Below are 11,943 nucleotides of genomic sequence, written 5' to 3'. Positions count from 1 at the left end.
TTATACATTAACGACCAAAAAATAAACCTGGAACGTTTTGGTGTCAGTGAGCAGATTTCCCTGTAAAAGCATGTAATAAAAATTGGATTAATTTAAGTACCGTTTGGTTTTGTACTATTAAGACGTAACCTTACACAAGAACCTGTAGTACTTTCTAATAAAAATAAAAGTACTGCTTTTGTTTCAATGTTTCACACAGTAAAGTTTGTTTTTTTTCCCTCAACAAACCACACAAACCATTCCTTTAGCCAAAACAATATTTTATTAAGAGAGACAGGGTTGGAGGGTGGAATTACAGCAACAACCGATCTTTCGACATGAACTGTGGAAATCCATCTGCTGTCCAGTTCGTCTTCAGGTCTTGTTTCAGATCGGACCGCTGGGCCTGCCCCCATATCAGGAGGCAGAAGGCGCTGATATCAACCGGTCCATCTCCTCCTCTCCCCTTCAGCTCCGGGGAGAACAGCTAGTGCTGCTTCCTCCTGAATGAGCACCCTGCCAGAGGAGACAATGACAGTCAGATAAAAGAGAAGCCTTACAGTACAGAAATACTGCAGGCAGTGCATGCTGCTATTGTCCTACACAGTGCTGATACAGACAAGAGTCATCATTTCCCATCATGAATGATTAGGTCAACATCACCTCCCACTAAGTTGTGACACTAGCTAATGCAACACCTGGCTCAAAAGTGGAAGCAAAACTGACAGAAAGACTGAAAGAACTAATTAAGATTAAACAAAACTACACGATGCTAACTATGCCACCAGCAGTACCTGAGTTACACTACAAAGTAGCTATAAAGTAGATTATGTTCTCAGCCTTCGAAAGGGGGGAGCCAGTGGTCTAGCTCAACCCTTCTGCAAACTGAGGTCAATCTGGCACTGGAATGAGATTGGAAGACCACGAGAGAGGAAGTCCAGTCACTTGGCAGTGCGGCCAACAAACTTCCAAAATGTGTCACATATGAACACAATTCATGCAGACATAATCCCTTTTTTCAGGGTCTGAAGCGTCAGGCAAATGCCAACAACTATGTTAGAAAACGTTACTTGTCACACTGGCTGGGCGATATACGATACAACTTTATTGTCAGCCAAGGCTGAAAGTCTTTGTGCATCCCTGGCGATATGGCAAAAATCAAATAGCACGTAATTTTCTGATCATATACCTCAATACCAATATTTTAGGGCTGACTGTTGCCACTTTCACAATGACCTTTTTGATAATCATCAGTTGGATATAATAACTAAGTGGGTAAAGGCAAACAGTCTCGTAAGTTCAAAACAAACATGTATTGCAGCCTTTAAAACCAAGAAAAGAACACTTCTCACAAGTTCTGATCATGAGCACAAAGCAGTATGATGCATGTGTGAGGCCACTGAACAAGAGGACCGTTTTACAGAGCAACCAATTCAATACACGTAAATATTATCACAGTAATTTCAGTCCTATGCAGATAAGGCAAAAGAAAATAGTTTGGGCTCAAGCTAACAAACCACATTCAGTTTTAAACCAATTCTTGAAAGCCCACTATGAAATATATTTATTGTCTATGTAATATTTGTATAGTGCAGAGATTAGAGTCTGTTACAGAAAAAACATCTGTGGTCTGATTTCTAAAAGCCAATTTAAGGGCGTCAAAACAGAAGGGACTTATTTTTCATTCTGTTGCTGTTGAAAATGCTTGCTACAATGAATAAAATATGGCACAAATTGGTGAGCCTACATTTTAAGTTCCTAAAAGCAAAACCATATTTCAGCAACTTGGAAATGGTAGATATATGACCTGAATCAAGGAAAAACAGTCAAGTATATATGTGATATTGTAGCCTAGAAATCTAGACACACCCTATCGGCAGCAAATTTTATGTGCGGTCAGGGGGGTCTAGGCACTCGCCGTTGACTTGTGAGCTGGAAAAACCAAACTCTGGTCAGGCCAATCACATTGTGTATAGAGTCGGTGGGCGGGCTTATGGCTGCTGCTGCTGCTGCTGGGCACAGAAATCATTCTTAAAAAAGGAAGATGTGTTCGGAGTTCTGCCGACCGGATACAGCCACAGTTTAATCTATCAACTAGCTTCTCTTCCTTCTTCGTTGCTCTGCCTGGTTGTAGCGCTATCCTATTACGTGCAGAGGGAATTTGGAAGACAACCGTTTATCCCGCCCCTCGGATTGAGCCCTGTCAATGGTGAGTTCCCAGACCTAACATCTTGATGTGGGTCTTGCTTGTCAGGATAGTGATATTGTGCTGCACGAATAAACTTGACTAAAAGCTCAACTCTGTATGTTAGTTACTATATTACTAGTGACGTGTATATTGCAGGTTAATACTGACCCTCTGTGAGACGTGCTTTGCCTCCAGTGGGCTGACACAGGACTGTTGAACAGCCAACACACAGCACGACTGTCTGAGCGTGGCTGAACACTGTCGTGATCTTGTAGCATCCTGGAAGAAGACAGACAAAGGCACCAGTTACAACACTGACAAAACCCAATGTTACCACTCTCAAGCTGAGGTGATTTAATACCAACTATGCCAAATGACGTCTGAATGTCTGATGAAGTACATTTGCATGGAGATTAAACAAGCTACAGAACGCTAACTATTGCTATGTATCAAACAGTTGCTATAGAGTAGATATTTGTTCTCAGCCTTCGAAAGGGGGGAGCCAGTGGTCTAGCTCAACCCTTCTGCAAACTGAGGTCAATCTGGCACTGGAATGAGATTGGAAGACCACGATAGATGAAGTCCAGTCACTTGGCAGTGCGGCCAACACACTTCAAAATGTTTCACATATGTACTTAATTCATGCACAAATAAACCCCCTTTTTCAGGGTCTGAAGCATCAGCCAACAGTCTGGTAAACTTAAGTCTTTTTTAGAAAACATTACTTGTCACACTGGCTGAGATAGATAAGCAATGGTTCATTAAGTTGTGTACTGAATAATGAGCACATGATGGATCTTTACAGAGTTAACGGACTGGCTCTTATACACAAAGATGTGGCATCCGGATTTTAATGTGCTGCATTGTCATCCTGCTCTTTAGTTTGTAGCAAAACTGTACCTGGACATTTCACATCCATGAAGTAAGAGTTGGGACTCTGAACAAGACGCTTCTTCTTGTGCCTCCTCTTCTCCTCATCAGGGGATGGGTGCAACAAGTCTTTTGCGAGCTGCATTTAATAAAATAAAAAAGGGGGAATGAACAAATAGTAAGAGAACCAAAAGAAAATATAAATATCAACTCTGTGACTAATGATTTAAAACTAACGATACTATGAACGATAACGCACGGGTAATCCCGGTGCAGCTACCCAAACACTGGTCAGTTAACATTAAACGTATTACTTGGCTTAATAGAACATGCGTTAGCATCGTTTAGTCCTGCTAAACGACCGCTACATTAGTACGTAGGCTTCTCGACTGGCCTACATGACTTGGATTAGGTAACGAAGGCTACGCATTTATATCAATCGCAGGTGACTCTCTTAATGTTTGAGGATCAGTGGTACGTTAACCTAATCATCAACCTAACAACATCAACCGAGATGAAATTCCGACTATTAATGTTTGTTTTTCTGGGGCATGAGCCCGTCCAGATCATCCGTTGAACTGGCTCCATGTTTGCGGTGTGTGCGCAGCCATCTTGTGTCACAATGCTCTCGCAATGAAACCGAATGTGCACAATTATTTGTGTAAAACTGGGCCCAAAACTCAGCGAAAGCATCTAAAACTGGCACCAGTCGAATCGCTAATTTCTTACGTAGACATTGAGCCGTTTGGAGGCTCTCCAACACTCCATTAAATGGTAAAAATGTAATTTTACAATAGCCTGTGGATACTCACTGGCATGTTGGCGAGGAAATAGCCGCTGCCGAAAAGGAGGCATCACCGGAAGCGACGGGTTGATATCGATGGTTCCTTTGAGCACGAGCCGGACGTGACGAATTTTACAGGACATGGCGGCCATACTGGTGAGGTCCAAACTCCACCCCGCTCCCTACGTCCTGAGCAAACTACTAAATACTATGTTGTTTCCTATTAAAATTGCAAATAAGTACGAATATAGAATATTATAGTCTAACTAAGGTAATATAAACTGGATTGACCCCAAAGAGTTTACAAAAGCAAAGGGAAAAACTGACTGAGTGATACAAATAAAACAAGAAAATAAAATACCAATAAAATAGAATAAAGCTATATACACTAAATACACCTTTCACTTAAACACATATGTACATACATGACAAATTGTACAGGAAAGATTATTGTACCTATGGCAATGCACACACGTTGTGTACCATTGCACTTAAAAAATACAAATATAATACATAAATATAATTGCAAAAGATACACTCCCCAATTTTGTTGCAAATCACAAAATGTAATATAACACTCCCAATTATTATATGATCATCAAGAGTCTTTGTTTATAGTATACACTTAAATGAAAACAAACAATGAACAGTGAAACATAAAATAAAATGTTTTTCTTTCCTTAGAAAGTGGTTTGGCACAAAAGCAGCTGCAAACGTCCTCAGTATCAGATGTAACAGAATAACAATTTCAGGATAAGTTACGATTTTTTTCAAGTTTAATACAATACCAACATGCCTATGTGTACACTGAAACAGTTCTGTTTCAATGCAATTCTTTCTCCAGTTCATGCTTGCCATGAAGTGATCCCTTCTAGCCAAACTCTAATGTAGGAGATAGGGGACAAAATCAATAGTTCTGTGGGAGGATGATGTGGGTATCTTCCAAAGTTATGGTCTCATTAGTGTGAAATGTATACTTTGTGCTACAATTCCTTTACTGCAGCTCAGCAAGGAAAAGGAAACCCTGTGGAGCGAAAAACAAAGAGAGAATTTCACAAGGAAACAATAACTTTGACACAGCCTAAAACACCAGTCAAATTTCCAAAACTGGTGCAGTCTTTGGTAGATAAATCAGTGAGTGTTACCTGTCACACTGGCTGACAACTGTGAGATATGATAGCAACAGTTTATTAGGCACTTTTGGTATATGGCTGTTCTCAGCCTTTGTCCTTGGTGTAAGTTCTGACTGTGAGCAAAACAAAGCAGTAAAACAGATCTGTAAGCCGGGTTCTGATTAGCATCTGGATTTTAATGTGCCACATTGTCCTCCTGCCTTTTTGTGTACCACAAGACTGCTACTGTTAGTGCTTCTATTTGTTCATCTCATGTGTGTGAGGACAAAATATTTTTATTGTTATATACCAAATTATTAGTATACAGTTAAGTCTGTAGAAGCAGATTACTTCTCTCAGCACTATGCCCCCTGTTCCTCCGCTTCTGTCTGTTCAGAGCTGTTTTTTTCTAGCGGATCTGTGAGTGCCATCAGTTGCTTTATCTTCACATAACATTCACACTCTGGCGGGAAGCGGTTTCTCTGAAAGACAGATCAGAAATCATCATACAAACCATCTTCATATTCCTCTGAAATTTAATCAACACTGTAGATTTAATCAAACATGGTGGTGAATTTATGGTAAGTCACTGATACACCTGATCTAATATCTAAGGATTGAGTCCACTGTAAGTGACACACACCTGCAGACAGAGACGCAGCAGGCCTCCTCCCTTACCCTGCATCTCCAGTGATGTCAGGAACAGAGGCAGTGACTTCTCTGTAATTCTGTTTCCTGCACAAACACACACACACCATAATGTAAACTGTAAATAATAAACCTCTCCTTTTTTTTTTTTACTTTTTTATGTATCTTTTTTTTTCTTCTCTTAACAAATGACAATAAAAAACAGTAAACATATGTAATATAAATGAATAGTCTAGAGTGTCCTAAAATCAACACCATATGTGCTAAAAGGTCTTAAAAAGTAAACCTTTGCACAATGATTCTGAGAGACTCAATTGACATTCAACATTAATGACAGTTGAAAATATTCCTGCTATCAAACTTAACTGTATCTGTGCTGGAAATAACTTGATGTGAAAGGTTTCTGGATTTGATTTTTTATTTCAAGCCGCGATGAACACACCAAAGAGACTGACCTGCCAGGTTGAGGGAGGTGAGAGTTCTGTTTCCGGGCAGAATAAGGTCACCGTCCCTGTGCTGAACCGACTGGTCCAGCAGGGGGTTCACTTTCTCCAGCAACTCTCCCTGATGAAGGAGAAGGAGAGAAGTAAACAAGAGCATGAAAGAACATTTTTACTCAAGAGAAAATTGCATCTAACAAACCTCATTCAGGTCAGTACTTGATTTATCCTGCAGAAGAAAAAAACAAAGTAATACAGCTGAATTATTAAAAGTACTGTACTGTGCATGTTTATATCCATGATGATGCTTGTTGGTACACAGATGCAGAAAGCATGTTTCTGGTACCTCCTGTGCAGATAGTTGTTTCTCTTTGCCACCCTGCTTGCCACCTTTACTTTGAGACACCTTATTATCAGCAGCTGGGGGGGATACAAAGAGACAGCAATGAATAGATAAACACCTTGGCTGTCAGACGATAATAGAACAAGTGTTTATCTGTGAAGGAAGAAATTACATTTCTTGTTAGACTTTGGGTTCTCTTTGTAGGCAGCTGGTTTCTCATCTTTTTTGGATGTGTCCTGTAAGTTAAAAGAGCTCAACATTACTTGTCACGATTTACAAACCACAGATACCATATCGGTCACACCATATTTTCACTTTTGCTGTCCATTTTACACACCTTTTTTTTGCCTTTGCTGTCCCCTTTGCTGACGCTCAGTGCAGTGCTGCTGGCTACTAAGGAAAGTTGGTCAGCAAGCTGGTCAGAATCAACCCTTAAAGATGACTACAAAAATAGAGTTTAAATGTGTTTATTAGAATGTCTCATACATGTCCATGCACTTCTATACTTAGTACTTAGAACCTGCTTGAAACCTTTCAAACAAGTTCATTTTTGCAGATTAATGTTAGTCAGTCCTAGTTGGTTTATATCCTTAACATTCCACTTCCGGGATTGCTCCGTTGCTGCCGGAAAATCCTCCGGATTTCACTCATTTAGGCCGGATATCCGTTGACTTGGCATCTTAAACTCCGGTTGATTTATGAGGACTATGGTTAACCTTTTCTCAGATCTCTGCAGTAAATCCAGACAGCTAGCTAGACTATCTGTCCAATCTGAGTTTTCTGTTGCATGACTGAAACAACTTTTAAACGTACACACGTTACACCAAAAAAAGTTCTTTCCGAGCCTATTTCGCAGCGGCACCGCTGATTTTCTCCGGTGCTTAGCACCGCCCAAGATGATTCTGATTGGTTTAAAGAAATGCCAATAAACCAGAGCACGTTTTCCTCCCATCCCCGAATGCTACGTGGAGTAGCCAGACCCTCCTAAGAACACTTTGGAGTAGGGTCTGGCAAAGTGAGACTAGTCAGTCCTTACTTTTTGAACAAGACACTTTTATTTTTAGGATTAGGATTAATTATAAGGTAGAGTTGGTATTAATATTAGACACTGCCGCACTTACAGACTGCATTCTTTCCAGAAGCATCTTCCTCCTCTCAACAACTTCTTCATGAGTGAGAGCAAACTCACCAAGTATCTGAAAATGTAAGTGGTTAAGGGGTGGATGCTTATTAAATTACATTATATAATGCAAAAAGCAGAATATAATTTAAAACAACTTAACCACTGATTTAAATGGGTTATGTTCCAGGTTAAAATCATTCATGTAAATGGATACCGCAGCCAGATGAGCAGCTCCTGAGTCTCCAATCTGATTGTTGGACAGTGAGAGAAAGAGCAAAGCACGATTCAACCGCAGGCCCTGGGAGACAAAACAGGATGAAGACAACACCTCAGTGGTCATGAGGGGACATACAGGGGAAAATATGTAGTCAGTTCTGGGTTATACCTGTGCGATATGTGTAGCACCTGCATCACCAATAGAATTGAACGCCAGGTTGAGTGACAAGAGGTTCTTGTTAGCAGATCTGGTTGTTGAGAGAGCCAAGCCAATTAGACGAGCGTCCTCGTCTCCTATCCGGTTATTTCGCAGGGACAAGTGAGTGAGGCTTGACCAATGAAACACACAACACAAATCAGGCATGTTGGTGCTTCTATTTGTGTGTGTGAATGCAAATGAAGGTTTATTTGAACAGCTTCTGTACTACTATTTGAGATATGTAACTGCTTGGTGACTCACACACTGTCTTCAGAGAGAAGAAGGTGGTAGCTCCGCTCTGGAAGAGGGTTCTCCTCCAATGTCACAGCTCTAACATAAAACAAAGAGGAGGGGAAGCATCAGTAACCCTCTCAGTGTTTGACAGATAATGTTCAAAATAGTGTGGTGTAACTATGTCTGCAGCTCTACAACATTTCCGTCTACAAAACAAAAATCTCACGGTGTGGCTGACAGAAGAATCCGCTCACCTGAGGTTGGAGCACAGTGATATTGTGTTCATAAGGGAGATTACCATTTGATCTGTAAGTCCCGCCTGCCAAAACCTGCAACACAGAGGACAAGATCAAACAAACAAGAACAAAACAGTGACAGCTGTAACCCTGTAACAAAGAGTGCATTAGCTCATTACTCACTGAAGGCTCTGTAGCTTGCTCAAGGAAAGAAGCATCTTCTGTAGCACTCTGGCAATCTGCTCATTTACCTTCCACCCTGTGTATATTTGAAACAGATTATGTTGTGTTTTCTCAGCAGGAATACTGAATGACACCAAATACAAGTGGGGGAGGAGCTTCGTTGGTTGCAGAATGCTCAGGAAGTCAATTGAGAATTTAAAAAGAGCAAACAGGTCAAACCAGAGACAAATATGGCTGTAAATGTTTCTCTATGGTGTTTTGTTTTTACCAGAAACCTTCAGGTTCTTGGCGCTGTGGGGGTCTTCATTCTCCAGCTCCACTTGGAGGCATGGCTTAGGTGCTTTAAGGGTTGACAGGATGCTCCCTGAAGGTACAATTGTGACGATTATAAGTGAGCTGAAGATAAAATTATTTGTATTATTGTACATTTAGACTTCCTATATAATGATCTTTACAGTAAAGTATATTTCCAATGTTCCAATGTTTTTAAATTACTCATTCAAGTGTCTGTTAAGAAAATCCAAAATCAGATCAGATTTGAGGTACAGTCAGAATGAGATGGAATAATATCAATGTTAATTCAACTAAAGTCTACTCCGTCGGTCCGGCGATTGGCACGAGACTCAAATAGCCAATTTGTATGACGTTGTGGTGTGTTCTTTAACCCCCCCAATGTAGCACAAGTAGACTTAATATTTTACAACTATTGTTTTTTCTTCAGATCGTTTATAGATCTCAACACTTCCGACTGCACTTGAAGGTTACACAAACACCTGGGCAGTTTAGTGCTTGTGTTGTTTTTTTTTAACCCTCAGTTTTTTTTAAACTTGCCTGTGGCAGTGGTAGAGGCAGTGAGGTTTCCTGTTTACTGTACGGGACTCTTACACCAGCTCAAAACGGACTGATAAGCCTGATTGCCGGTTACATGATGTTTGCACCCAACTCTCTTCCTCTTTTTTGGTATTTCTGTGCGGCTGCTGGAGTCCTCTCTCTCATGCTTCTCCTCTCTGTGTATCCTCTACCTGTGTGTCTCCTCCATGTTTTATGAGGTTGGCCTATCTTGCATGTAAAGCACCAGGAAGGACATGATGCAGAAGTACTTCCACTTACTGTAACCAGCTGCTGCTCCACTTTTTGTGATTTTTTCTAGTCTCATCTGTTTGCGGAGCCTGTCCCTCAAATTACTCCACTTATTTTTCACCTCAGCTTCTGTTAGGAAATAATATAAATGTAACATTAAGAACATCTCTCTCTCTCTCTCTCTCTTACCTGTCAAGAGCAAGACGTATTGTGGAGAATGCTTTTAGGGATCATAGCCTCCCAATGGCGTTTTTCTACAGGCACGTGCTAGGGATCAAGCCAGAATATGCAGACATAATTGTGAAGGCTACACTAGTACTTTACAATCTACTCCGCCAGGAGGCCATTCGAGAGGGAACTACTCCCAGATGGGCTTTCCAGGGTCTACACAACACAGGGACACATAACTCAATAAGGGTAGCCATGCAAGTGAAAGAGACCTTCACTAATATTCAAAATCTAATCACAGGATCAAAACAGCTTCCACTCTGCCACCTTTCTCTCATTATAATGACTGGAGGGTGGCAAGTTTTCGCGCGGCGGTGTGAAAGCCACTTGAGTATGTGAACTCAGCCAGACATCAGTTGCAGTGAACAAACAATTCCTGCCATTTACAAATTACCACTAGAAAATATACAATATTTTATACAGGGTAAAACAAGATAATAGTATGTGCCAGGCGTGTTATATAACAGGCGTTCAGATCAGGAGCAGCTCTTGTTTACCTCGGCCCCCTCCTTCAGTTTCAGTGGTGGAGGCGGTTGGTTGCTTGGCACTGACCGTTGGGATATTCTTCATCTTTAGAAGAGCACAAAGCCCAGGGAAGTCAATCTTCACATTGCCTGAGCACTGATATTCATCTGTGGGATAGAGAGGGTTTAAAGCACTGAACATACAACTATCATCTGTTAAAAAAAAATACAGTCTGATAAATTACTTACCAAAGGTCTGAGCAGGCAGTTTTTCATTTGGAGTCAGTCCTAAAAATAACAGAAAGGCCAGAGTTTATACCCACTGAGCATTTCTTATTTTTATTAACCACTTGTGAGTTACCAAGTCATACTTGTTGCGAAATAGCTTGTGATGGATAGTAGTATTTCACCACTGACATCTATTAAGAATTAGAACATGCTGGCCCTGGGTAACAGAAGGGTCCAGTCTGCTGTGGCAATGATGCAAGTAAAGCTATCGAATGTGTGAACGCTGCAGATGTAAAGGCATTGAAACTGACTCAAAAATTGAAATTAAAAAAACTATTCTTAAAACGTCTTTATAAAATGTACACATCATCTCATGACATCTCATGATGAATAGACATGTAATAACGGTATTAAGAGATGACTTTGTTTTCATTATTTAAAAACTAGCCTACTACTTATTTCCACAGTTGGAAAGTAACAAAGTATTGCACTGAAGTACCATTTTATGCTACTTTATCAAACTACAAACTACTTTTCAAAGGGAAATATTGTACTTTTTACTCCATTTTAATACAACACAAAATAACAGGGATGCCCCTGTTTAACAGGGCCTAGTGTTAAGCCTTTTGATGAAGTAGCTAAATTATTAATGCTGGACTTTTATTTATTATGGAGTATTTTTGTAGTGTGGTATTAACTACTCGTAATACATCTTTCACCAATGCTCATAGTAAAAGCTGTGTATTTAACAAAAATACAATCTAGTCAAAAATACATCTCATAATTTACAGATTAATTATATTTAAAAAGCTGTCTTATAAATGACAGCTAACGTTAGCTAGCTAGCATAACAGCCCCGTCAGCGAAGGGACTGTAACGTTAGGTTGACTCCCGACCTGATGATAAAAGACTCATCTTACCTGCATTTTTCGAGACCTCGTCCTCAGCAGGTGCCTTGTCTGCTTTCTCTTTTTGTCTTTTTCTAGACATTCTCGTGTCTTGATGTCGAAATCAAACTAGCTAGCTAGTTAAATCATCAGATAAATTAACGTCGCTGTTGGCGTTATTGGCGTTACTACGGTAACCAACTCTCAGTCCAACTTGTGGAATTCATCGCGAGACTTTTGGCAAAGCACTTGTACATGGAAGTTTAAGATATATGATATAGTATAGAACAATATCTATGGTTTAAGCACTCTCGGAGCTGTTCCTTTCGCTCTTGGCATTTTTTAAACGTATCGTCGGGAAAGATAGCTTGTTGTAAGTGGCCTTTATGTTAGTAGTAGTATTTAAAAGATTAACAATAATGGTAGCCTGTGTCATTTAACTCATCGATGTCTAACTCCCATACTATCGCGAGTTTCCAATTGACAGGTTGAGACAATGAG

At 40.2% G+C, this 11,943-nt stretch overlaps 2 protein-coding genes and 2 non-coding genes across 8 annotated transcripts; all 4 read right to left on the bottom strand.

Annotated features, from left to right (window-relative positions):
- Positions 1-239: 239 nt before the first annotated feature.
- Positions 240-3,955, bottom strand: rps27.1 (ribosomal protein S27, isoform 1). Of its 2 annotated transcripts, none has more exons than XM_028598019.1 (4): positions 3,850-3,955; positions 3,068-3,176; positions 2,336-2,446; positions 240-495 (listed from the first exon to the last, which is right to left on the bottom strand). In XM_028598019.1, exons 1-4 carry the CDS (start codon positions 3,853-3,855, stop codon positions 467-469), a joined length of 255 nt encoding a protein of 84 aa, XP_028453820.1. In that variant the 5' UTR covers positions 3,856-3,955; the 3' UTR covers positions 240-466. The 2 variants fall into 2 exon arrangements, with proteins under 2 accessions (XP_028453820.1, XP_028453819.1); XM_028598018.1 differs by lacking the exon at positions 3,850-3,955 and adding an exon at positions 3,767-3,840.
- Positions 807-936, bottom strand: LOC114568846 (small nucleolar RNA SNORA35). The gene has a single exon (XR_003694343.1). It is a non-coding gene; the product is annotated as a small nucleolar RNA SNORA35 (small nucleolar RNA).
- LOC114568847 (small nucleolar RNA SNORA35) lies at positions 2,641-2,770 on the bottom strand. Its single transcript, XR_003694344.1, has one exon. It is a non-coding gene; the product is annotated as a small nucleolar RNA SNORA35 (small nucleolar RNA).
- A 624-nt stretch (positions 3,956-4,579) lies between the features above and the next one.
- Positions 4,580-11,795, bottom strand: lrrc71 (leucine rich repeat containing 71). Of its 4 annotated transcripts, none has more exons than XR_003694271.1 (20): positions 11,476-11,795; positions 10,577-10,615; positions 10,361-10,495; positions 9,666-9,764; positions 8,824-8,919; positions 8,556-8,631; positions 8,391-8,465; positions 8,164-8,232; positions 7,873-8,032; positions 7,702-7,785; positions 7,486-7,560; positions 6,702-6,806; positions 6,537-6,600; positions 6,368-6,441; positions 6,224-6,250; positions 6,037-6,145; positions 5,577-5,668; positions 5,285-5,415; positions 4,967-5,067; positions 4,580-4,845 (listed from the first exon to the last, which is right to left on the bottom strand). XR_003694271.1 is itself a non-coding variant. In XM_028597963.1 (19 exons), exons 1-18 carry the CDS (start codon positions 11,543-11,545, stop codon positions 5,296-5,298), a joined length of 1,569 nt encoding a protein of 522 aa, XP_028453764.1. In that variant the 5' UTR covers positions 11,546-11,795; the 3' UTR covers positions 4,580-5,067; positions 5,285-5,295. The 4 variants fall into 4 exon arrangements, 2 of the variants coding, with proteins under 2 accessions (XP_028453764.1, XP_028453766.1); XR_003694272.1 differs by having other exon boundaries at positions 4,967-5,063; XM_028597963.1 differs by having other exon boundaries at positions 4,580-5,067.
- Between the last annotated feature and the right edge of the window lie 148 nt (positions 11,796-11,943).

This window comes from Perca flavescens, chromosome 14 (genome assembly GCF_004354835.1).
Source record: "Perca flavescens isolate YP-PL-M2 chromosome 14, PFLA_1.0, whole genome shotgun sequence".
NCBI lineage: Eukaryota > Metazoa > Chordata > Actinopteri > Perciformes > Percidae > Perca > Perca flavescens.
Note: the sequence above shows the minus strand (reverse complement) of the source record. Positions and strands in the feature narration are given on the sequence as shown.